This window comes from Bipolaris zeicola (genome assembly GCF_000523435.1).
Source record: "Bipolaris zeicola 26-R-13 unplaced genomic scaffold scaffold_27, whole genome shotgun sequence".
Classification (NCBI taxonomy): Eukaryota; Fungi; Ascomycota; class Dothideomycetes; order Pleosporales; family Pleosporaceae; genus Bipolaris; species Bipolaris zeicola.
Window position 1 is genome coordinate 55,571 of NW_006912076.1, and position 25,218 is coordinate 80,788.

Consider the following 25,218-nt stretch of genomic DNA (forward strand, 5'->3'; position numbering starts at 1 on the left):
AGTGTGGGAAGTCGCGATGGGGTTTGTCGCAAGCTCTGGACGTGCAGAATCCATCCCAGCTCGAACTTTTTCCTGAGCTCGGGCCATCAGCAAAACGCTAGTCCCAGAACGAGCTAGCCTGCTTTTGCCGGGATAGAGCAACGTCCCGACTGCCAACAGCACATGCAAGCCAGTGTTCTGCTTGGCCCATTGCACTGCGCTCACCCCTCGCCTCCGCCATGTCGTCTGGCGGCGAACGCAAAGTCTCGAGCTCCCTCAATCGCAGCACACGGGGAAACACCCCTCGCCTTGCTGACCTGGGAGAATCCCCGCGAACCCCGCTCCTCCGCTCCATCTCGTCTACCTTTGGCTCTCCCGGTGGCTCGTTCCGCTTTGACGACGAGTTCATCGTCATTGAAGTCGGTTCACGCTTTGTACGTGGGGGCTTCCCTGGAGAAAGTGCCCCGCGATGCACCCTCCCGTTCGGGCCTGAAGACCAGCGGAGGGTGGGTGACTACAGGCAGTGGGACCCGGAATACACACAGAAGAGGCCAAAGAGGAACAAGGGCGAGGAGTGGGGAGAACGGCATGAGCTATACCGCCTCGACTTGACCAAGGTGGATCTGGGCTTGGTTGAAGACAAGTTCGAGAGGGCTATGCGCGAGGTATACACAAAGTACTTCTTGCTGGATACAAAGCCGCGCCGTGTCTTGCTAGCCCTGCCGCCTCGTATGCCGCATGCACTCATCTCTACCATCATGGATGTTTTATTCACGAGCTTCCAAGCCCCGAGCATTAGTCTCATGTCTAACCCCGTACTCTCTGCTGTGGCAGCAGGACTACGTTCAGCCCTGATTGTGGATATAGGCTGGGCCGAAACACTCGTCACGGCAGTATACGAGTATCGCGAAGTGTCTGAAAGGCGCAGTGTGCGGGCAGGCAAGATGCTTAGCGAAGAGATGGCCAAGCTGCTGAATGCTGAACTAGACAATGCTGAGCCTGGTGCTCCCAAAGCCGATGTGTCCTTCGAAGAAGTCGAAGAAGTTCTCACCCGTGTTGGGTGGTGCAAGCCCATTGCTAGATCGAATCGGAGAACCGTCTACTTTCCTGCACGAGAAGCACCCGTGCTTGAAGAATTCGAAGACGCTATCGAGTCACCACCACCCACCGTCACAATCCCCTTTCCCAAACATACGCCTCCGACAGAACTTACGATACCTTTTGCGTCGCTCGCCAAGCCCGCAGATGCGGCTCTCTTTGCACCAGAGCTGTCCATCAGCGAATTCGACGATGAAGACCTCCCGCTGCACCACCTCATATACCGTACCCTTGTACAACTTCCAGTCGATGTCCGCCGGTTGTGCATGTCACGCATAATCATCACCGGCGGTGTGTCAAATCTTCCCGGCATCAAGACCCGTACACTGAAGGAGCTGGATGCATTGGCGCAAGCAAGAGGCTGGGATCCAGTCAAAAGTTATGGAAAAGCAAGTGCACGCCGCGAAGAAAAGTTACGTAACCACCGGGAGAGTTTGGAGATGCGTAAACAAGAGGGCGGGGATACAGTGGCAACTTCTCTTGACCCACTTAATCCTTTACAAATAGTGCCTGCAGCATTCCAACCGCATGAGCAAGACGCTATAGACATGAAATTGGCCCACATGAATCTTCGCTATGGCCCGCCACCTGCAAGTCTGGTGGGTGGTATTCTCAGAGGCGTCGAGACATTGGGCCCATGGGTAGGTGCTAGCCTCATTGCTCAGCAACGCATCAAGGGAATCGTCGAGGTGGAGCGCGAAAGATACCTTAAAGATGGCTTGCAAGGTGCATCTCGTGAAAAGGAAGTTTCAGTTATTGCACAGAGACAGAGCATGGGCCCTGGACTGGCTAATAAAGGCGGAGAGAGGGCTAGTTGGACACTTGGTGTATGGGCATAGTTTTTCAGTTGTGTTTGTGTGTGAATGGCGCAGTACTTTGTTCTCTGCCTATGGCATGAATTGCGTTGATACCCCTTCTAGTTATGTCATGGCATCGTTATAATCGTTCTTGGTCATCATGCCTAATGGCAACGCAACTTCAAATTTTGAAAATGGGTATATGAAACAACAGTAGGAATGCGGCTAAGCTTTACTCAGGTTCAATTACACTGTAGTCAGGCTGTGACTACGTCATTGTATTTCTATGCAAGACTGCAATTCGGCAACTATGCACCCAAGCATGCCCTCGTCCATTTGGCAATTCGCTGATATGACAGGCTGCATACTTGATTACTTGGCTACTGGCCTGCTTGGCTGCTTGCCCACTCACCAGGCCCGTGTCATGTCGAATAATAGCATCTTACGTACCAACCAAGCGCGCAACTTTGCCTGTCACATCTCTCACCCAATCACGCTTCACAATTTTCAGGCAACAAGGCAGTTGAATAGGTCCACAAGTCCGCAAGTCCGCAACTCTACATGTTGACAAGCCCGCATTCATGCAAGCCAACCTTACACTAGGCGATATATGCACCAATGATGGGCGACTTCGCATGACTTAAAGAGCCATGCTATCCCTCCTCGGAAGAGTCCCTCAGTCTCGAAGCAGAAGAGTCCTCCATTTTGTTTTGAGCGATCCCATCATTCCATCGCCATGGACCCCCTAATGCAGCAAAGTCCTTCTTCCGACGAGTCCGAGCCGTCCATACAAGGCAGCAGAGATCAGCCATTACAAGTCATTGCACAGTTTGACTCTTTGAATGTGAGTGGCTTTCCGCATTCTTTGTATTTGCATGGCTAGGCACCAATGCCTCATCGATTCCGTACTAAGCTACCATTATAGCGTATCGATCAGGTACTTTCTTATTTAGACGCGGGGTTCGGCGTTGAAGTGTGGGTGCTGAACGTGATTTGGCCTGGTGTGTGTGCAGAATTGTTCTGGCATGACTTGCAACATCCCAACACTCTCAGTTCGGCTGCGATTACAGCCATTGACGCCATGTTCCATGGTCGGAGTCTCAATAGCCGTAGGTTCGACTGTCCCGTGTTTGTCGCGGAAACTCGACATGGCTGGCCACGCACATGCAACAACGTGAAGAGTGCGAATATGTCGGAGTTGCGACGCCACTTAACACGACGTCCAGGCCGAGGTTGGAAACCCCAATTAACATTCTTAGAACTCTGTCTCACCTGCAATGACGATTTCATTGACAAGGAGGTGTTCGAGTCTCAACATGGCTACAGAGGAGAGCTTTGCAACAACCGGAAACGCGGACGCAGAGGAGCCAATGCACAAGTGCAATGGGAACTACTGTATCGCCAAGTTGAAGCAGTTATGACCTCTCAACATCGTCAAACACACACATCTCCCTTGCCGAACATACATGAAAACTGCATTGAAAGTATCATCCAAGAAGAGATTGACAATGTTTCCGCACTCCCCGGGCCTAGTGCGAGCATTCCATTCCCATCCGCTGCATACAACAATAGAGAGCCTCGTGCTTCTCATCCTGTCCTACGGGATCACAACGAGGCCATACCTGACCCCACACCTTCTCGGTTCATTGTCGATTCGGATTCTGATGATACTAAATCAGATGCAGAGCCACAGAACGTAAGTCTTAGCTGAGCCTATCAAATTTCATATCTGATTGATATTGTTAGTAGAATCCCTCGTCTATCATCAGTTGGATGAACCAACGTCCGTCGTCTGGTCCATGGTCAGAGATTAGACATGACCCTTTGCATACTCGCAGCTTCTCTAGCTTTCAGCAAAACGACATGTTGCTAGGTTTGGGGTACGTATTCAATACTCAGTCTCACGATCCCTGGACGCCTGCATCTACCAGGTGTTACTGGGATATGCAAAGAGATCTAGATGAAATACAAGAGAACTCAGAAGCTACTCGAGCGAGCCCCAGCAATTGGTATGGGATATTCGAAGAGAGCTCTGAAGCAACCTCTTCTCTCGCCTCGGATACTGCGCGGTTGCAAATACAAGGTCTCATAAGAGAAGATGAACATTCATACCACAAGCAGGGAATCAGCTCTGAGCGTCTCAAAGAGACTCTGGTAGGCAGTTCTAGACCTCAGAGATGGACAGAATTTTCGGAATTCTCGATTGCGGACGAACATACCGATTTATTCATGTGTCACCCGCTATGGAACTGGATGTCTGCCTCTGACGACAAAAGCCCTTACAACCACTCAAGGTACATTGAGACAGTAGAGTCTTTCGATCCAGGGGGTGACGATAGAACCAAGGACTCTCAAAGATCTTCAACGCACGCATCTACTGTTCGAACAATTGATCCTCCAGCCTCGTACTCTGTCACTTCTTTGCTGCCAAGCCAGACAAGTGAGAACACGCAAGAGCCACTTCAATGCTTACATTGCGACACTTCTTTCAGCGGTGTATATCGAAAAGGAAATCGTGCGAGGCATATAAGAATAAAGCATCGGAGCTTACCTGAACTCTCTTGTTCTCATTGCGGACAGCTGTTTCAGCGATCAGATGCCCTTCGCAAACACTACCGGAGAAAACACCCAGATCTTCCCCACCTGACTTCAAGCCCTCGAACGACCACATCAACTTCGAGACACGAGCATGTCTTTTCATCTAGATACGATTTAGTACCAGACTTCCACAAGAATGACCTTGTAGGACTAGCAGACCAATATTGAGAGTCACTCTCTGGTAGCAAAGCAGTCATCCGCACCATTTATTCTACTTCTTTTCGAAACCGAAAAAGTTACGTTTCTTTGCACATGTACAATAAATTTTTCTCTAGCTTCGACATTTCATTTTTTTTTTTCAAATTCATAACCAACAAAAACTAGACATGCACCAAATTCAACCTCGAACCACATAAACAGTCCAAGACTACTATATCAACAAACACTCAAAGCAAGTCTCATCCCCCGCCCTCCCCCATCAATTCCTAACATTATCCCTCACCGAATCGTCACCCCCATGCGTCCTCGCAAACGTCTCATCCCTCCTCTCCGGCGCCCCCACTCCTCCCCTCGCAAAATCCCCCGCCTTTGTAACCTCCCCGTTCCTCCCCACCTCGCCGCCCTCTTCAGGCGGGATATCGCGGTTGTTACCGCTACCGCTGGCTGCGGAACCGTATGTTACGTTTGCGCCGGCAAAGTTTTTCTCGGCGGCGGCGGAGTCGATGCCTGAGTCGATTGCTAGAGTTGTCCGTGGTTAGATGAGGGAAATTGGGGGAGGGGAAGGAAGGGGGAGAGGATGTACTGGAATCACCATGTGTATGCCCGTGTTTAGCAGCGTGGCTGTTTGCGTCTTGCTCTGCTTTGTGGGCAATGTCGTTTAGGTCTTTGTTTTTGTAGGCTTCAGGCATGGTTGCTTTATTTTTTTTATCTCTCTTCTTCTCAATTGCGTTAATTGTAAGAGGATAAGTGATAGAATAGAGGATTGGTAGATATCAAACAGTTGATTTTGGATGGAGTAAGGTGAGGAGGTTTTCAGGGAGACATTTACAAGTATGTAGAAACTGTTTTATATTCTTCTCAGAGGCTAGGCATGATGCGCATAATGATGCAAAGGTGTGGTGTGGTGTGGGACGCTTTGATATGATGTCAGAGCGACCTCATAAGTGCGGGCCGAAGACTTATGATCATCGTTGTAGCGGGGAAATTTTGACTTGTAGTAGGTGACTGATGGGCGATCTATATTGCGGGGGTACATAGAAAGGTTATCATGGAGTTGGCTGGTCGTGTTGTTATCGTAGTCATCTGCTCCATTTGTATGTGTGGTGATGACATTCAGGCACCAAAGACACCACCATGACACAAGACCCAACTTTCTCTCACCACAACACCATCATCACTCATTAAAACAAAGTCATTCCCATCGTAACATGATATATTGGTACCGCTATACACACCCAGAAAAACTCCTCATCTCTCGTTAAAGCATGAAGTTGGTCATCCCTTCATCATGAATCACTTCGAGACTCCCGTTGACTTCATACTCTTTGTCGTTGCAGTGCTATGTAAAAATTTCGCTCGCTAGAAGACGCCATGCCCGCAAGCTGATATAATGCGAAAATTATGTTAAAAACGAACGAACAGCCACACCTAACCAAGGAGATATTTTGTGAGACTTTTAGAACCAGCCCCCCGCCATTCGTCCTTCCCCAAATCCATTACTTCCCATTCTCTTCAGCAAAAGTAACATGCCGAAGCCGGGACTGCTGCCGTGCCTTCATCTTGTCACGGTTATGACGTGAAAATCGTGATTTGCCATTCTTGTCATCACTTCTGGCCCAGCATCCAATTGCAGAGTGCTTGATGCTATTAAGTAGGGCGCCGGGCTTTCGATCATTCGCCTAGAAGATCTCAGAGTCAAGACTGCTGCGGTAGCTCTCGAGAGACTCCAAGTCATCTGTTTTCTTCGTCAGCACTGCTCCTCGACAAGTTCGTCAACAAGTTAAACTTACCCTCAATAGGCTTCCTTCGGACGACGGTGTCTGAATGCTGCAGCGGGCTGTTTGGCTGTGGGCTCCTGCTTCCCATGGCCCTAGGGCCGGTGATCTTGCGCTGTGGTGTGCTCAAGTCACTCATGGTACGGAGGCTTGCAGAACTCGCGCGAGACGAGGCAGTGGGCGTCATCTTTACGTAGGTTAGCATCCATCTCTCTGTAGAGATGAGCGAGCTTAACTTACGCGGTGGCCCCTATCGGTCTCGAGCGAATAACGCACCTCGGCGATGGGTGCGAGTGGTGTCAAGGCACCTTGACTGCCAAACTCATTTGGTGAGCTGTACATTTGCCTCGTCTGGCCGTAACCAGCAAGGGTTTGCTGTGGAGGCATGAGTGGCCCATCATCCATTGCCTTGGGCTGGCGAGCTGAGCCATTTTGGTGCTCAGAAACTTGGCTGTAGCTACCGTCCGATGAAATCGGAGAAAGGTTGCTGGCGTGGGGAGCTGACATGCCAGAGAGGCGGTTGCGAGCTAGCGAAGGCATGCTGCCCCATTGGTCGAAATCAGGAGAACTGATGCTCGAGCGGTTGGTGGGCTGGAAGATCTGCGCCTGAGTCTCCAGGTTGTTTTGATGACGACCAGTAGGACCGGGTCGTGGCTGAGGATGCTGCAGGTTCAGCGAGTTGCGATGAGCCTGGTACTTGGGGTCCTCCATCTCGTACGCGTTCTCCTCTGGAATCAGAGGCGAAGGAGAGCGAACGGAGCGGATGGAACCTTGGTCTTCTCTAGCGAGAGACGTGTTAGAGCGGAGCCTGTCATCGGCATGCTGCGCATAGGGCTCCTCCTCGTCATAGTAGTCATCTTGCGAAGACGACCTTGAGTGGATTGAATGAGCGGAGAAAGGTCGCTTATCTCCAGATCCACTGTTGCGTGGCAGGCTCTCGGGGTTGGTCGAGGCAGTTGTCTTGGACCATCGCGAAATCTTGGGGATGCCAAAAATTGATGACGAGTTGGACTTGTGCTTGCGCTTTGGTGTGTTCTCCTGGCTCTGCAGTTCTCGCGAGTCCCGTGAGTCTCGTGAGTCTCGTGCTGCCCTCGAAGCTTGTGGTGGAGTTCCAAGAGATGCGCGTTTCTCCTGGAAAGCTTCTTGAGTGGGTGTTGTCATTCGCTCAGTATTCTCGTATCCTGGCGAACGCTCATCATACTCCTCGTCACTCTCTTCTCGCACCGTGCTGATACGGGTTGTTGGGCCAACGTCATAACCAGAGTGAAGATCCTGGATGCGCCTGGAGGAAGAAGGAATGGAGAAATACCCAGACTGATTTGGCGACTCGGCAGTGTTGGCGCGACCCTCTGGCTCATAACCCGCGTCGCCACTCTGTCGGCGGTTCTCGAGCGAAGTCATACTGTTTGTTCGAGCAGTTTCTTGTTGTTGATGTTGATGTTGCTGTTGTTGGTCTAGAGACAGTTGATTGACCTGCTTCAAGCCCTCGACTTCACCAAGCAGTTGAACCAACATGGCTTCAATGTGCTTGATGTCGCCATCACCTTTGCCAGCGCTTAGACCCTTCAGAGCACGCCTAAAGACGCTCTTCTTCTTAGTCTCAATCTCCTCCTCAGAGTGGTTGCGGTTGAAGCGAGGTGGTGTAACGGGCTGTGGACGAGGGCCACCCAGGATTCTTTGTTCGGCAAGATTGACTCGCTTGTCAGTCGTGTTCATAATCATATTGTCTTGAACCTTGATGAACTGCTTCAGGTCGTCCAACTGAGTGCGCATCTCAGCCGCGCTACGAACAAGTGTGACCAGGATTTCGGTGTCACGAGCATTGCGCTGGGCATCGCGAACGGTAAGGTGATCCATGAGCGCAACGATGTCCTTGGATTGGATATGGTCAATGCCCTTGCCGGTAGCCGCATCGTAGAGTGGTGAGTCGATGCCATGAGAGTTGCCGCTGACTTGCCGGTCATGTTTGCCTCTAGGCGCACCAAAGGCATCTTCTCCGAGGGCCATGCCATCGTAATCGTCGCCAAAATCATCCTCAAACATCTTGGAATATTTGCGGTTTTGAGGCGTGTAGCCTTCACCATGGTTAGCCGACTGGTAACCCTCGTCTTTCCAGCCGGTTTGGCCTGACAAAGGAGTGCGCGTACTCTGCGCGTAGTCCGCCTGTTCGTATTGTGTCTCACCTGGATAGGGATGATCATAGTCATCTTCCACAGTGGGCTGGCGCTCATCATCAAAAGTGGCTGGGCTTGGCTGTTCATGTCGCTGGAGATGAGCACCCTTGGCGAACGAGGTAGGTGTGCGTTCTCGCTCCTCTTGCATGTCAAGCAGCTCATCGGTATGGTCGCGGTAGCCTTTTCCTCCTCCAATAGGTCCTTGGATAATTGAGGGATTGGTCGTCACGTCGGATTGATCGTCCAAGCCGTATCCAATTTCAGGCATGTCATCTTGGCCTACTGGGAAAGCACTGTGATGCATCCGAGGTGCTTCGTCAATCGATTCGACGTCCTCGGATTCAGCAATACTCTGCCTAGGAGAATCCTCGCGGGGAATGCTCTGTTTTGGAGAGTTTTCGACTTTGTTCCCCTGTGACAGTGCTTCAGCCTTGTCGCGAATTGCAGCCCATCTCTGACCAGCAGGTACATTGTCAGTCTGTACGTAAGCAGGATTGGTGCTGACTTGAGATAGCGTGCTTTTCTTCAATGGGCTTGACGCCTTTGAAGAGCGGACACTAAGTTCAGTTTGATCGTACAGGGAGGCTACAGCAGACTCCACGGCGAGTGGAGTGTGAATGTATTCAGGAATCGAGCCAACCTTGCGGATGTCTTGGGCCAGTTTCGGATCCCGGTCGAGGTTGAGGTCGGGTCCTCCCACGCTGTCATCAGTGTACTGGGTCAGGCGGTTGTAATTTACAGGCGGTGGTGTCAGAGGGTTCTCCTCCAGTTCACGCCGATATTGCTCGTTCTTCTTATGGTTACGTTCAAAGAACTCCTTGGTGTCGGTCGGAGTGCTTGGCTCGTTAAGTATGGATTTCTTGCTTTCGAGCGTGACACCCTGTGGTCGTTTACGAGTTCGCGCAGCTTTTGTACTTGCTGTTGAATCCAACGAAGCGATAGAAAGGCCGGACTGTCGTCGTTCGAAATGGTCACCGAGCGATGATACAGATGGCCCGCTACGAATGGAGTGAAATCTTCGGGGAGAACCAGTGTTGGTAGTGTCGCCACGATAACTAGCCTCGCTTTGGATCGGACTGACACCGCGTCCCGACTGTGTGTCACTTTCAATCTCGTACTTTGACACTTGAGACTGAGACTGTTCAATCGCACGGATTTTGGCAGCAGCAGCAGCAGCGGATAAACCTGCATCATTGGCTTCCTTCTGTCGCGAGGTATAGCTGCGCTCGCTCTTGGGGGTTGACTGACGAAATTCGCCAGTAGAGCGATTGCTGTGGGCTGAACCAAGATTCTGCTGCAATGCATTGGGAGTGCGGCTCGGCGTGTGAGGTGAAGGCGAGGCGAAACCTCGAGGGACTTGTTGGAGAGGAGTCTCAGCGCCTGTTCCCGAAATTCCAGTGCTCGCAGACGACCTTGACTCTGGTCTTTCTTTGGTCTCGGTCTCAGCAGAGAGAATGGAATCCCGAGTGAGCTCAGACCCTCCTATCATCTCACTTTGGTTGAATGGTAGTGGTGGAACGAGCTCTTTGGGTCGCTTCTCCTCATGCAAACTATCAGATACGCTTTCCGACCGACTTCTGATGCTGCGAGAGGAGCGGTGTTTTCGATGCTTGCGTTCTTCTTCCTTTTCTTCACGTGATGTGTGGTGCTTTAGAGCGGCGGTGGTGAGGCCAGCTCCAGCGAGCGAAAGTAGGGCCGATTCCCGCTGAGACAAGCCCTCCTTGTCCCTACTCTTTCTCCGGTGGGACTTTTCCTCTCTGGTAGTCGACTCCGCGAAGCTCGAAATGGAGCTTCGGCTAGATCGCCGATCACTCTTACGGCTTGATGTGCCGGTCAGTGTGATTGCAGGGTCATCGTTGTCTCTATTGAGAGTGACCTTGGGTTTGTTGCTGTGAAGCTTAGGTGTGCTGGATGATTTGGACACACGTCGCTTGGAGGGGTCGCGCGAGCTGGTAGACTCGGCGGGCTCATACAGAGTTGTGCTGTCGCGGTTGGAACGCTCGAACTTGTCGACATTCCGCGATGTGCGATTCTCTTCTTTGAGTGCATTCAATTCAGGAAGGATCAATCGCTTGATGGCATCCTCGACTGTAGCGAGCAGTTTTGGGTTGTTGATGGAGGAAGTTCCAGAAACGACAGAGCGGCGGTCAATGTTTGATGAGAGCACACTGGATTCGGTACCACTAACGCCACCAACACGTTCAACGTCTTTGCTTCTCCTTCGATGCGACTTGCGCGACGAGGAGAGGTCATCGTCTCTCCGTCTAGAGGTTTCTCTTGACTTTGAGGATCTTTCTTTGGATTTGGAGGAGAGGTTGCCTTCGGCAGCCTGCTGTTGGAGTTTCTCCATTACACGCTGGGTGATGCGATCTTTGCTCAGGCTCCTGCTGCGTTGCTCTCTAGGAGCCTTCAAGGTATCCTTGATGGCCTCGGAAACCATTGAGTCGGTAACAGCGTCCCGCTCTATGCTCCGGCTCCTTCGCCGGGCTGGTGGGAGAATTTCCGTAGCGCCCGTCATGCTGTCTGTGGGCATAGACGAGATGTCGGATGGAACAGGTATGTAGCGGCCGCCGTCGCTGTCGTCGTCGTCGGCGAAGCTGGGCAGAAACGAGGTGTTCTCGGGCGGGAGGGCCGAGATATCGGAAAAAACAACGCTGCGGGTATCGATAAGCTCGTCACGGGACTCACTTGCGAGCGAGATGCGCCGGGTGGAGGAGGGCTTACGATGGTTGCGAGAGGCTTGGGAGATCTGAATGTGATCGTTCGCGAGGTTTTTCTTGGACTTGCGGGAAGAAGGAGTGATCCGTACGCGTACACTTGCACGACGTTGGTCCTGTCCGTCGGTCGACCCTGTGTCAAAGTACTCAATCAGCAGCGATGTCTGCGAAGGAAACTTTTTGTGGAGGGTGCCGCCGCCGTGGGGCTTGGTAGGAGTGGTGGTGTTGATGGTAATGGGGGTGCCGTCGTCGGGGACAGAGTAGGAAGTTCTGTCGGTGCGGTTGGAAACGTTTGTGGAAACGTTGGTGTCAATGTCGTCAATGTGGATGGATTCGTCTGCGGAATCAAGAGTCGAAGATTCAGTAGGAGCCGGAAGAGGATATTTGTCGTTGTCAAAACCCATCGTAGAATCTGAAGATTCCTAGAAGGTGGGGTGGGTGAGCGAAGACATGCCCGGCACCGTTTTCCTCGAATACTTGGGAGAGAGAAGGGTAGTGCGATGTTTGGGGTGGGTGCAGGACCGGATGGTGGCAGTCACTGGTTTGCGCGAGCGCAAAGGGTACCTGGTGCTACCTAGGTGACGGGAAGCACGCTCGGGCGCCAACAGCACAAGGTGATGGATGGTGCAAGAGCGGCTAATTCATAGCAGAGAGCGCGGCGAGGCGTGTGTGTTCATACACCGGCTATGCGAGGCAGCTCGGTGGCAGGCGACGCTCTGCGACGAGGGCGAGCTGAGCGCCGGCGTGTCGTAGCGAAAGGCTGGGGGGGCGCACGTGTTAGTAGCTGAGCAGCGACAGCTGCAGGAGCAAAGAGGGAGAAAGGCCAGCGAGGGAGGAGAGGGAGCGACGAGGACAAGGCTGGGCCAGACTGGACAACAAGTGCAACGAGGCGGTGGAGAGGGGGGTATGGGAGGGTCAGGACATACCGACACCACCAAGAGGCGCAGACCGCGAGTGTCGTGCAGGTTAACAATGGCGCTGCAGGCTCGCTGGGAGCTGGCGGAGAGGCTGCTGGCGTAGGAACAAAGTCCCCAGCTGTGGTGGAGAGAAAGCTGGGTCAAGGCCTCTCTAGCACCGAATCCTGGTCGGCGCTAACAGGCCGTCGTGGTGAGGCGCTGCTCTTTGGGGTGGCGGGGAGAGGAGGATTCAAGAACAAGCGGGAATGGGCATATCGTCGTCCGTCGTCATGGGCACGGGGGATCAATCAAGTCAAGCAAGAGAAGACGAGAATACGCGCCAGGGCATTGTTGGTCACGACCAGCGTATGTGACGGGCGCTGCGTCCTACACCACTACCCGACTAATCTATCCTCTCTCTCGTTCTGGGATGCATCCTGTCACCTCACCTCACCTCGGTGCTGTTGTCGCTACGCCCCCAGCCACCACCAGACGCGCAACAGGGCCAGACAGTGTGCCTGAAAACCCCTCGTGGCCGCCGTTGAGCATGCGCTGGGCCAAACCCCCGTGCCGCCGACGAATACCAGCCTCACGACGGCACATTGCCGTGTAAAAGATGGCTGGTCGGTAACCCTCCAAAAGCAAATCCACGCCGCTAATTCGCTTCTATTCTTGTTCCCTCGCTCTGCCCCGAAACACGCTCACCTGTTGCTTTGCTTGTCCTTTTTGCTGGCCTCAGCGTCTGCTCCCATCTGTCTGTCCCATTGCCCTTTTCCCTTCTCCCTCTGGCCGCTCTGCCTCTGCCTCTGCCTCGCTCACCGCCAGAATGTCTCCATATCGTCATGTTTTGGCCGTCTAGATGCTAGGGCCATTAGCCTACATGGTAGGTGAATTGCCTACCCGGCTGGTTACCAGGGGTGATTATGCCGAACCCGCCCACGGACGGCCGCATCCGTCTGCTCAGTCCTCTCGACCTACCCGTCCTGATTGGCTCCACACCCTTGGAAACGCACCCTTGCCCAACTTGCCAGCGCATCACCCATGCCGGCCCAGTCCCATCTGCCCATCTTGGGCATCTGCGTAGGGCTGTCTTGGGGGGGGGGGGCATCCCGTCCTCTCAGCAAGTCATGTTGGAGAAGTCCTCTATCCAGGACAACAATGTCGTCTTCGTGCATACAAGCCACGGTGAACTGGCAGTTTGCGAGCGTGAGAAAATTTGTCCTTTGCCCAACCAAACCCGCTAACTCCTTATTCATGTCATCGCTTAGTCCATGCCCAGCTGCTGCGACTACTGCACCATGCACCCTACCTGCAGCTCATGTTTCATACAGTCCTTAGTATACCTGCATACTTACTTGCAAGTCCACGTCCACCTATCACACCCTCTGCCCCGGCATGACCTCCAGGAACACGAACCCCAAGCGTTTCTCAGAACCAGTCTCATTGTTGGCATTGAATAGTCAAAGTACAGCTATGACCCCCCAAAGCAGTGCACACGCAGCATAGTATTTTGGTACGCCAAACTCCCGTCAATGCCCTCTCTCTCTCTCTTTTCTCATCCCCTCAAAACCTCCTTCCTTGCTTCATCGGTCTTCGTGCCTGTTGCGGCTGGCTGCCGTATGCTCTTCGTCCTTCGACCTTCTTGTCGCGACTCAAACTCGCTCCGAGGCTGATGTCGATGCGTGGCGGTGTCGAGAACCCAAAACTCTTGGCCCTGCATCACGCTGTCAGTGCCTAACCAGTAAAATATTTGTGGGTCGCCTTACACTTTGACAAGATCTAGCTTGTGCACATCAAACACTGAACGTAAGCTGTGGCTGGCATATGATTGCAGGTAGGATCGATAACCGTCTTTGGCACTCTTATTGAGGTAGTAATTCTTGGATCTGTGCAATGATTAGTCCCTTCTGCACTGTGGTAACAAAGTCCGCGCAAACACTTACATCAACGCCTCAAGTTGGCTTTGGATATTGAGAATCTTGTTGCTAGGGAGTTCAAACTAGCGTCACACGTCAATACCCGCCTGGTTTCATTCGCTTCATCAACTGCTTACCTCAACTAGCGGCACCCGGTTTTCCTTGAGCAACTTCAAGAAGCCGACCTCTGACGGCAGCAAGAACATCAAGCTCCTGCCTTTGCCATTGGCACCTCTTGCTGTTCGTCCAACTCGGTGAATGTAGTCCCGAGGATCATCCGGAGGCTGACAATGTTAGCTTGCGCAAGCCTGCTCGGTCAAAAAATACCTACATCAAACTGAATCACCCAATCAACTTCGGGAATATCGAGACCTCGTGCTGCCACATCGGTACAAATGAGCGTACCACTCTGGGCATTCACAAACTCAAAAAAGCGGTTGGTGCGTGCTTGCTGCTTGAGCTTGCCATGTAAACCGAGCACTGGTAAGTCGATGTAGTTGAGAAGTTCGCTGTAGAAATCAACCGACGCGCACGATGACAGGAACACAATGACTTTCTTCTTTTGATCTGCACACATGTGTTAGTACAGGCCTGGGTGACTGCAAAATTTCTTCTCCACAAGAATGAGTACGTACTACGCCCAGTTAGTAAAGTTTGCAAAAACACAGATTGTCATGACTACATACCGTTTCTTTAGGAAGCTGAACAGCAACCTAAATCTCGTGTCTGAATCACACAAGACATAGCCCTGCTCCAACCCTTGCACTGTGCTGTGCTCTGCTCTGTAGTCGACATTAATGTATAAAGGACCTGGTTTGAGCGATATCCGTGCAAGGTCCTCGACCTTTGTCGTTTGCGTAGCGGAGAACAGCATCGTCTGACGCTCGGTTGGCAAAATCTTGATGATAGATCTCTGTCGACAAATTAGCACATGTTACATCTACCATGGTTTGCGCAGAACCCTACCATTTCGTCTTCGAATCCAACTTCCAGAATACGATCTGCTTCATCGATAATCAACGAACGCAAGTTCTTGAAGACAAAACCCTGGGTATTGTGGAGGTGGTCCAGAAGTCTTCCGGGTGTGGCAATAATAAGGTTCAATCCCTTGCGCAGCTTTTCCGCCTCAGCGCTCCTGTTCGCACCGCCAATCAGAATACCAAACGTCTGGCTGTGGTTCGACATGAGCTCGCGTGCTACGCCAAAGATCTGAAGTGCCAATTCTCGCGTTGGGCTCACTACAATCACACCTGTACCATTGCGAGGCTTAAATCGCAACTGCGAGAGCATCTCGATGGCTGGTATGAGAAAAGCAAGCGTCTTTCCACTGCCCGTCTTGGCAGCACCGAGCACATCCCTGCCCGACAGTAGTGGTGGGATTGTTTTTTGTTGGATTTCCGTCATCTTCTCAAAGCCCATTTCCTTGATTGCGCTCATTGTACGCTCAGAGAGATTGAGCTCTTCGAAACGCACTGGGTTTGGCGTCGGCATTGTGGTACCGGAGGGCAGATCGAGAGCGTTGCTGCCAGTGCCAGAGGGCAAATCCGCAAGCTGGCTGTCGTCATTATCGTCGGCCTCATTTGAAGCAGTCGCCTCCGCAGTGTCCTTGTTAGATTCAGTTTGGTTTTCGACGTCCTCTTCATCGCTGTCTTCCTGTGCGGAAGCAACTGCAGTAGCCGGCTCTTCCATAACAGCTTCGACTTCCTTGGCCTTGCGTGCCTTCTTGCGCGCCTTCTCTACGCCATTATGCGCCGGTGCCGCTGCTGCTTCTGCGCTCTTCTTGCTCTTGTGAGATCGCTTTCTCTTGTTACTCGACTCGACCGCGGCGGGCGACATTGTGGAAATCGTCAATTCGTGCGTTGTCCGAAATGTGGTAGAAGGACACGAAAAAAAGTTCGACTTGGAGCGCAAGGCCAAAAGTTCTCAGAACCGAAAAAGTTACTGCGCTAGAGGACCCTGGTATGTGCACGGACCATATCCGACGCGAACTGATTTCACGTCTGGCTCAGCATCAACAGCCACTGAGTATTTGAATTAGTCATTCATAGGCAATTATCTACAGCATAGCACTCATCCGTGAATGTTCATAGGATTCCTTTGATACAAACGAAATCTGGTTGCTGAGATTTGGTAAGACCCGATTATGAGCTGACAGAAGAGTCGCCTAGAGAATTACAGTGTATTTGGAACTCATGTGTGAAGGAATGAAAGGTTGCATATCACAAGAAATTACACAAGGGCCGGATGTACCCAAACTGTTCCCACATTTACACGCTTGAGCCACCGAGAAAATCTTTTGCACCCAATGATACTTTATCCGACTTTAACTATCGCATTCGGCCGTCCAGTCCTTGAAGATCGCGCTCGAGATCACTGCCATTCCACCCACCCTGGTTAAATGCCTCCTGTGGCCTTGGCTCCTCATATCCTGTACGGTCGTAGTTGTTGGGTATCGGGACCTGAGGGGCCTGGGCTGCACCGGCGCCTGCACCGGGCTGTACGCGAACCATCTGGCGGAAACGGCTGACCTCATCCAAAATCATCTTCTTCATCTCTGGAATCTCCTCGACGACCTCAAACTGGAAGTCAAAAGTCGTTGGGCATGAAGGCTCATCGGATGCGTCATGCCAGATTTGCAGGTACCTGTGCTCCAGGGCCTCCTCAACTGAAATGCGGCTAGATGGGTCGAAAGCAAGCATGCGGTCTAGCAGGTCAAGCGCATCGGGGTTTGCGTTCTTGAAGAGAGATTGGAATGACATCTTCTGCATATATGGCAGATTTCGGACATAGTCCTGTGCACGAGGGGACCCTATTCGCGACAGGGTTTCTTCGTTTGGTGTTCCGAGGTAGTGCAGAATCTGGTTGAGCTGGTCGACGTAGTCTCGGCCCTTGAAGAAGGGCTTACCTCCAAGCAGCTCAGCGAGAATGCACCCTACAGACCACACATCAACTAGCCAGAATTAGCTTACTTTCAAAGTGTGGGGTAGTTATGTGGGGCGTGCATGCAAAGACTTACTGGCTTTTGTGTAGCTCTGGAAGCTCAACATGATTTCAGGGGCTCTGTACCATCGGGTAGCGACATACTCGGTCATGTAGCCTGCGTTCTCTTCAGGGTCCATGGAGAATCCTCTTGCCAGTCCAAAATCGCAAATCTTGAGTTCACAGTCGGCATTGACAAGCAGGTTACCGGGCTTCAGGTCTCGGTGCAGGACATTTGCCGAGTGGATGTACTTGAGACCGCATAGGATTTGGTAGATGAAGGATTGGAAGTGAGCGTCAGTCAAGGGCTGGCCGGATCGGATGATGGCTGCCAGGTCGCATTCCATGAGCTCTGCACCAATATCAGCACCGTCTTACAAGGGGGGAGGTAAGAGTAAGTATGCCGTACCCTCATAGAGGTAGCACTCGTTGAAGTTATCAGGGCGAGGAATGTCCATATCGTAGAGACATGTTATCTGTGCGACAAGGCTTAGTATCGTATCGAGAGGATATGGGGAGAGGCGCGTGTGCTGAAGTGGGGTTGTCTTACGTTGCGATGTCCTGCAAGAAGTTAGCATTGTCAGCTGGGACGGGTGTAGTCACCGTACCTCTGAAGTGTTGGAGCAGCTTGATCTCGCGCAGGGCACGCTTGGCAAGGATCTTCTTGCTGAAGACATTGGTGACCTTCTTGATGGCTACGCCCTCGCCCGTCTGGTTGTTGGTAGCCGCACTGCAGGTCACAATCAGCATGGATGGAGTAGGGCGGCGTCGCTGTCGTCGCACCATACGATGCCGTAGGCACCTTGTCCGAGTTCTTTTGTTACATTGTAGCGCTCGTCGACAATGAACTCTTGGTTGAAGACCTGGAAGGCGTGAGTACGGATCCCGAGGGGCGGCATGGTGGAGACATGTGCGTACCTTGAACACTTTGCGGTTGGCCAGGTCGCCCATGATGGCGGTAGGTGGAGAGTTTAGGGGAGAGTAAAGGAGATGGCGCGCTCGAGGTGGATGCAGAAGTTGGAACACAAAGTAGGCAGAATGGCAGGCGGCAGGCAGAAGATATGGCCCAAGGCTAGGCGCGCGGCCAATGTGATGACAGGAGTGCTGCTGCTGCGAACAAAGCGGGGCGGCGGCTGTGGCGAGTGTGCAGGCGGTGGAACGCTGAACGAGGGCGCAGGCTCTTCACCGGGAAAGTTGAAGTATGCGGAAGGCGATTGAGGATGCGGCAAGGCAGAAAAGCGGTCGTGCTGTGCCCCCCTTCGCCTTCTCCGTAACGGCTTGGTGGGGTTGGTCTCCAGTCGCAGCGCTGACGAGGGGTTCAGCCTGCCTGCAACAGGCAAGGCGCAGCACATGGCCATGCTGCTCAGACCGCTGCATCCGCACTGCCCTACAGTAAGACTGTGTAATCAGCACTGTGGGCCGCTACATCCAGCTCCCGTTGCCGTCTTGCTGTGGCTGCACATAAACCCACTTGGGCCCTGCCCTGCTTCCTGGGCCGAGGTGCGGGAGCGGCATGGGCGGCTTTGGTACGTAAGCGCGTAGGCCTCGCGCATCCAATGGCATTACTATATAAAAAAATAAAACAAGACAACAAAGGGTATATATAGACACAGCACCGATTCACTGGCAGTCTTGCCTTGTCAGCCACCTTCAAATATCCTCCCTCCATCCATGTGCGTGTTCCGCATTCGCATGCCCGAATCACGCAGGTATCAAGTATGCCCCGTAGCCCCAAACACCGTTTCCCTGGCAGTATCCGCATCGCGTACCACTAATTGAGAAATGCCCAACCAAGTGTGCCAAACAAAAAAACTCCTGTCGTCATGTATAGATGTGCGTTTTTTGTCGCTAAATGCTCAGCTTTTGCAGCTCATGATTCGTAAGAAAACCGCCGCCGGGACGCCTCCGTTGAATCTTCCAACGGCGAGATGGGTGCCTCATCTGTCCCCGTGCGCCTGCCGTCGCGTGGGCGGTATGGCGGCGGATGCAGAAATGGATTCGGAGTCTCCAAGAGAGCACCGTCGCGTGGCGTTCGCGGGGTAGTGGGCGACACGTTCCCGGGTGGGAGCTGACTGCTCACCATGGAAACCTCGGAAGGAGAGATGGGTGCAAGTCTCTGTCGAGGTTCCTGAGCCACATCTGGTGCTCCACTCGGATCCACTCCGTTATATATCCTTTCGCGTATTACCATGGACTCTTTCTCTGATAGCTGGCGCCCGTCGGCTTCCTGGCGGACCGGTATGTCGCCAGGCATCTCGTAGATTTGTCTTTCTGCGCCATCGGCTTCACTAACCATCATCAGGCCCTTCTCTTGCGTGTTCGAACCAGTTTGGTGATTATTATCAGGGGTATCACTGGATAATTCGGCCATTGAAATAGCCGTCCTTCCCTCCGTGCTGCTACGTGTTGCTAAAGCCGAAGGTCCCTCTACATTCTTGGCAGCTTCTGCAACTTGGGCTTGATATTTCGCCTCAATCGCCTTCAGTCTTCGTTGATTGCGTCGACGCCAAAACCACAACCCAACGGCGCACATGATCAAGGCAAAGAAAAACCCTCCTCCTACTGCAAGGCCAATGACTGCGGTTGGGGACAGGGGCTTGCTTGGAGAGGTCTTGGACCGAGCAACCGAGTAGGCAGGTGAGACAATTGGGAGTATCTGTGGTGCCTTTCCAAAAGTCCAGTCGACAGCGGATACCGTGAAATTCTGGCGCTCCCAGTCCACCGTCAAGTACGCCTCTTGCAAAAAAGTTCTCCCCAGTACCCAGTTGTCCGACACATTGGCTCGTCGAATAGGAAAATATCTTGTCTTTTCTTGCAGTCCCCTATAGGGTGCGGATGCCTCTAGGTCGAAGGCGGCATAAGGCAGGGTAATTTGCACAGTCGCACGGCTGCTAAACTGTTGTCCAAGGGTGAAGGTCACGCTAGGGTTTTGTGACAAGAGGGTTTGGTGAAGAGCATCATCCACGAGGTAGAGATCGGTGGTCTCGTTATAGCGCAGTCCAAACGTATCTTCAAAGGCTTTGCAAATCTCAACAGGGAGGTAGAGCTCTGCGACAGTCGAGTCAATGAACAGGGTGACGTTGTCGCCCCTTAAGAGATCAATGTCTTTCTGGCTTGCAGTATTGGCAGTCAAACCAAGCAGACCGACAACCAGCTCACGCTCGTTGTCTGGGGCAAAGATAAAGGTGAGGTCATTGGGGATAAGGCGAGAAGCATCGTACCCGCCAAGCGTAAGGCTCCCAAGAATGGTTTGATCGCCTGCAGGTACGTGTCAGTGATGGTCGACTTGCGAGCGGGGGGTAGGCCTACGGTACTGGGCGCCAGCTGTGTAGCCAAATGACAAACTGGGGATACTTTTTTGGTGGAAGAGATCCATGATGTAACTTGGAACAGGATCTTCAAAGGCAGAAAAGTTTGTGGGTTTCGTATGCACACCAATGTGGCCGAGCCAGAAGTTTGATGTGACCAATGTGCCGATTGTTGTATTGGCGACGGGCGGGCCTGCATCGCCCCTCATTCCCAGTTCGACCGAGTCAAAGCCATACTGGCCATTGCCTGTGAGGCCTAGGTTTCTTTCAATCCATAGTTGGTAGTACCCCTTCTCTTGCCAGGTCTTGGAAAGAGTGGTGTTGTACAAGGCGCCACGACTTTCCTGGCAGTCTTGATTCAGGACGTTGAATGCGGTAATGTTGCCCGTGGTAGGATCGGTGACGTTGACGATGCAAGCGAGGGAATTGACAGCCCAGATCTGCTGGCTGGCGGTGGAAACCAGGACTCGCACGGGTTGGCCAGGGTCGCCTATGCGCAGGAAGAACGTGTTCCATGCGCCGTCAATTCCCATCCAGTCCTGGGCGGGCGCAACAGAGAGGGGCGCTGGGACCGACGCGACACCAGGGAGTAGTTTGTAGTTGGGGGTTTCGGTGATGTTTTGCTGTTCATAGCCGGCGGCGAGACCGGGCAGCAGTAGCGTGGCGGCGAGGAGAAGGCATATTGTCGAGATGAAGCCGCGACGGCTCAGCGAAGCAACCATGATCCGTGTCTAAGAAGCGTACTACGAGGCGGCTTGTCCGAGGGGGCAACAAAGGCCACTCAACCACGATGATTTGCAGGGCACAGCATCACTGAGCGACATTGCTTGTGCCCAGTGGCGTCACGAAGGAATGGAGAGGAGGAAGAAGAGGCAACGGAGAGACAGCCGGGCAAAAGAGAGAGTTACGGAGTAGTGTTGATGCAGATTGGCAGGACCCTGGGGAATCTGAGCCGAGATACCCAGGCTTCGAAGCACGCTCTAGTCCGCTTTGCCCCTTTGCCGCCGCCATCGCCGCCATGCATGGCTGGGCAACAGCGGCCTTCCACCCCATTCCTCGCAGCTTGCAATGCGACGACGACGGCGACGACGGCATTGGCTGGGACAGACAGGCTACAGCCGACATTTGTGTGCAGCGCCGTAGATGAAAGGTAGATGAGTGCCGTGGGCGGAACAAGGGCCAGCCGGGAGGCATTCGACGCCCCGTCCCCCCTCATCCTACTTACTGCACGCAATCTGGGGGTGGTGGCGTCGGGCCTACTATACTCTACACCTCACTTGAGTGCACCTCCATGTGTACCACTATACCCAAGCATACGCCTACATACGCCTCCACCAAGATGTAAGTAAGTACTCTACAAACGCCGCCTTGACACTGCAGAGGGATGCGTAATGCAGAGCACGAGACTGCTGCTAGACAGCCACCCGCCGACGTTGCAGGCCGCTGGCGGCGCATTCTGGATCCCTTGATCGCCGCACGCACCCACTCGATCCTTTTTCCGAGCTGCAGTCCGATACGCTTGCGCCCAAACCGCCATGGGATCGGCATACTCCCCCCAAGATGGCAGGCATTCAAGCACCATGTCCTGTCTTGCGACTGTCTATAGTGTACTTTCAGCTCTGCACCTGCCCTGCTCTCTCCACCCCTGCCACCTCATCCCCGCCACCGCCTCAAGACACATGTCGACGACCATCACCATCACCATCACCATCACCATCACCATCAATCCAATCCATCCAACATCGTGCCACATGCGACACCCATCAAACCATCTCTGTGCCATAGTGCAAGCCCCAGATTGAGCCACACCTCTCTGACTCGTATACAACACATCCAAGGAACCGTTCACGCTGATCCACCAAATGGCTGGACGCCTGATCCTGCACGCCAGCCGTACTCAAACGTCAACCCGGCCGGACACGCCATGCCATGCCAGCAAGCCTATGTCGTTGATTGGTCACCGGTTGCCTGTTGTGCACGGCCAGGCTCGTCCAACTGGCTCATTGTGAATCTGGACGGCAAAAGAACTGAAAAGCCAATATCGGACTTCGCTCTGTCTAGCTCCCTTCTGCACGTCGTTCCTCGGAACCGTCGCTTGAATGCGCCAGCCGATAGGCCCAAAATGCCCTGCACCCGCTCACCCAGATTGTTCCTGCACCCTCGAATGTCTACCATTTTTCCGGGACGACTTAAACGTCACGACGTTCGCTGCCCATAGAGTGCCTGCGTGGCCACCACTTTGTCACCGACATGTCTTCATATCTCTCGCTTGTAACGTTCTACTTGGCTCCATTTGCTGCAGGAGCTGTATTCAATCGTCGTGGTAATAACAATATCTTTGTGCCTTGGGGCTCAACATCGCTGCATGCTGACGAAGCCATCAAGCCCCATACCTCAACACAACCTCTATACCTGCCCTATCGCTGCCTACTCAAACACCGCCCGTAAGCGCCTCTCTGATCACTCCAAAGGAAACTGGGCCGCACAGCGCCGACGGCCTCGCTACAGGAATATCTACAAATCATGGCATCTTGCGACCCACCGACATGGTCACTCCTGATCCACAGATTCTATCTGTCCCTTCAAATATCGCATTATCGTCTTCTGGTCACATACTAGCTGCGACTTCACAACTACCCTCCGTATTTCACAATGGCACCGCAAGTCCCTCTACTGGCGATTCAAGCGCAGCATGTACAATCAATATATACGGTGCAAGCCTCGACTACTGGTTCATGCCGACCTACAGTTATCCAATTGGAACAATGGAAACTTCAGTACTGAATTTTTCAAATTCTCAGTCATTGACACTTGTACCTCCGACCGCCACCTTTGACGTAACCAGTGCACTGTCGTCGGATTTCGCATGTACTTCCACAGAGTCATATATTTCCGACTTCGACTTTACCTTGACAATGTGCGAGGAATATACAGTAAGACCCAGTGCTGCTGCAACATCCGTCATCTACCGGTCAGAAGGATATGCGCCGTTTCCACCAGGAGGTGTCATCCCTCTCGAAGATGCTCCATCATACGATGTGTACAATCCAGATTTGTTTGCATCGGCCACGGCCGTTGTAACGCTTGCACCAAATGTTACACAGTCTGAGACATCTGCAACGCCTTTTGTCTACTTCACTGCCTATGAGGTTGAGACTGGCAATGAAACAAAAACAGTACAGCTTCCGCTTGCGCAAGCCTATCCTTACAAGCTCGAAAACCTTGAGGAAAAGGATACTGCCAATGGTCCTCTACCGGAAGGTTTCCTGGACCAAACACCATATTCAGGATGCCACGCTGGACAGCTCCAGGCTACCGTAACTGTTCTCATTGTTGTCAATCTGTACTACCTAAATAGGCCGAATCAGGGTCCTCTCTTCAGTCACTTGGAGTCATCAGTCATTGGATTCGACGAGCCACCTGTTCTCATGAATGGCCATGACACAACTCCAGGGGTTGTTCCACTCACAGTCGCTGACTGGGATATTCCGGGCACTAGTACTAAACCCACGGATGACAGTTTAATGGCCAATAATGTTCCTAATCTAGCTTCTGCGGCACAAGTTCGTGGGCACGCATCAGTTACTGTGGGCTCGATTGGAACAAATCCCATCATAATCGGCCCTTCCTCCGAAGTTGTAGTCGGTTCACAAACACTGCAGCCAGGAGGCCCTGCCATTAACGTTGGAGATGGGACGCCTGTTTCTCTAGCACCCTCGCCTACCGCTATCTTTGTGGGCGATAAGACAAGTCCACTACCTCAAATCTTTCCGTCGCCTGCACCACCAGTGTTGACAATTGGACCATCTACACTAACACCAAACGCCGCTACCCAATTCTTCATTGCCCCAGGTCAAACTTTGACCCCAGGCGGTGTCGCAACTGTCGATGGTACAATTGTTAGTCTTGCACCCTCGGCTTCCTTTGTTGTCGTTGGTGGCTCTACCCAAATTTTGCCTACAGGCTCTGCGCCGTTACCAATCACAACCAGAGTGCCTCAGTTTGTCGTTGGTGACTCAACAATAGTAGCACAACCTACTCAAGTCAGGCCTGACACAGCCCCTACATTTGTTGTATCTGAACAGACGTTACTTCCTGGCGGAGCAGCTGTGACTCTCTCTGGAACTACACTTTCTTTGGACCCTTCTGGAAGTGTGTTGGTTGTCAATGGGGGGTCCTCGACCATAAAAGCCCAGACTGGGGCAGCCTCGTCACCACCCGCCATCACCATTGGTAACGAGGTATTCAGTGCCCTCCAGAAGCCTTCAGAGCCAGTATTTGTAGTTGCTGACAAGACTCTGATTCCTGGAGGTCCAGCAATAACAGTCTCTGGCACTACGTTGTCACTAGCATCATCTGCCTCTTTCGTTGTGATAAACGACGTGACATCGACACTGATTGACGCCGTTCCCTCGCATGTCAGTGCGCCACCCCTGACAATAGGCGATGTGACGTTCAGACCATTGCCTGGGACTGCGACTGCGTATCTAATTGGGTCAATTTTGCTCAGTGCTGGCGGTTCAATAGTCACATCTGGAACAACCATTTCACTGGCCTCTGGAGCTACAGCGCTGGTTGTCAATGGACAGACAAGCTCCATCTTACCTCCGGCCCAACCTGTAATCACAAACCCGCCTCTGCTCACTATCGGTGCAGAAACATATACGGCAGTGTCTGGTGGCGGCACAGTATTTATAATAGGAGGGGAAACTTTGACCCCTGGTGGAACCATTACTGTTGATAGGACCACGATAAGCTTGGCCATTGGTGCGACAGAACTAATATATGGCAGTTCAGGTCGCAGTACCACAACGGCATTGTT

General features: G+C 52.6%; 7 protein-coding genes across 7 annotated transcripts; 2 read left to right on the forward strand and 5 right to left on the reverse strand.

The window, feature by feature from the left end:
• Positions 1-218: 218 nt before the first annotated feature.
• COCCADRAFT_2666 (uncharacterized protein) lies at positions 219-1,916 on the forward strand (the record flags this gene model as incomplete). The annotated part of the gene is made up of 1 exon (XM_007711257.1): positions 219-1,916. The coding sequence occupies one exon, from the start codon at positions 219-221 to the stop codon at positions 1,914-1,916; it is 1,698 nt and encodes a 565-aa protein (XP_007709447.1).
• An 886-nt stretch (positions 1,917-2,802) lies between these two features.
• COCCADRAFT_88690 (uncharacterized protein) lies at positions 2,803-4,640 on the forward strand (the record flags this gene model as incomplete). Its single annotated transcript, XM_007711305.1, has 3 exons — positions 2,803-3,307; positions 3,371-3,570; positions 3,624-4,640. Coding segments are annotated over 3 exons (1,722 nt in total), but the record flags the coding sequence as incomplete, so codon positions are not given.
• A 250-nt stretch (positions 4,641-4,890) lies between these two features.
• On the reverse strand, positions 4,891-5,320 carry COCCADRAFT_34360 (uncharacterized protein; the record flags this gene model as incomplete). The annotated part of the gene is made up of 2 exons (XM_007711286.1): positions 4,891-5,150; positions 5,215-5,320. 2 exons carry the CDS (start codon positions 5,318-5,320, stop codon positions 4,891-4,893), a joined length of 366 nt encoding a protein of 121 aa, XP_007709476.1.
• A 990-nt stretch (positions 5,321-6,310) lies between these two features.
• Positions 6,311-11,701, reverse strand: COCCADRAFT_23952 (uncharacterized protein; the record flags this gene model as incomplete). Its single annotated transcript, XM_007711271.1, has 3 exons — positions 6,311-6,366; positions 6,422-6,593; positions 6,647-11,701. 3 exons carry the CDS (start codon positions 11,699-11,701, stop codon positions 6,311-6,313), a joined length of 5,283 nt encoding a protein of 1,760 aa, XP_007709461.1.
• A 2,055-nt stretch (positions 11,702-13,756) lies between these two features.
• COCCADRAFT_34362 (uncharacterized protein) lies at positions 13,757-18,039 on the reverse strand (the record flags this gene model as incomplete). The annotated part of the gene is made up of 13 exons (XM_007711287.1): positions 13,757-13,907; positions 13,960-14,079; positions 14,137-14,192; positions 14,247-14,393; positions 14,441-14,676; positions 14,776-15,022; positions 15,076-15,919; positions 16,438-17,059; positions 17,126-17,440; positions 17,498-17,564; positions 17,692-17,818; positions 17,872-17,951; positions 18,007-18,039. The coding sequence occupies 13 exons, from the start codon at positions 18,037-18,039 to the stop codon at positions 13,757-13,759; spliced, it is 3,045 nt and encodes a 1,014-aa protein (XP_007709477.1).
• Positions 18,040-18,958: 919 nt separating this feature from the next.
• Positions 18,959-21,118, reverse strand: COCCADRAFT_2672 (uncharacterized protein; the record flags this gene model as incomplete). The annotated part of the gene is made up of 2 exons (XM_007711258.1): positions 18,959-20,346; positions 20,398-21,118. 2 exons carry the CDS (start codon positions 21,116-21,118, stop codon positions 18,959-18,961), a joined length of 2,109 nt encoding a protein of 702 aa, XP_007709448.1.
• A 3,317-nt stretch (positions 21,119-24,435) lies between these two features.
• On the reverse strand, positions 24,436-24,996 carry COCCADRAFT_88741 (uncharacterized protein; the record flags this gene model as incomplete). Its single annotated transcript, XM_007711306.1, has 1 exon — positions 24,436-24,996. The coding sequence occupies one exon, from the start codon at positions 24,994-24,996 to the stop codon at positions 24,436-24,438; it is 561 nt and encodes a 186-aa protein (XP_007709496.1).
• Between the last annotated feature and the right edge of the window lie 222 nt (positions 24,997-25,218).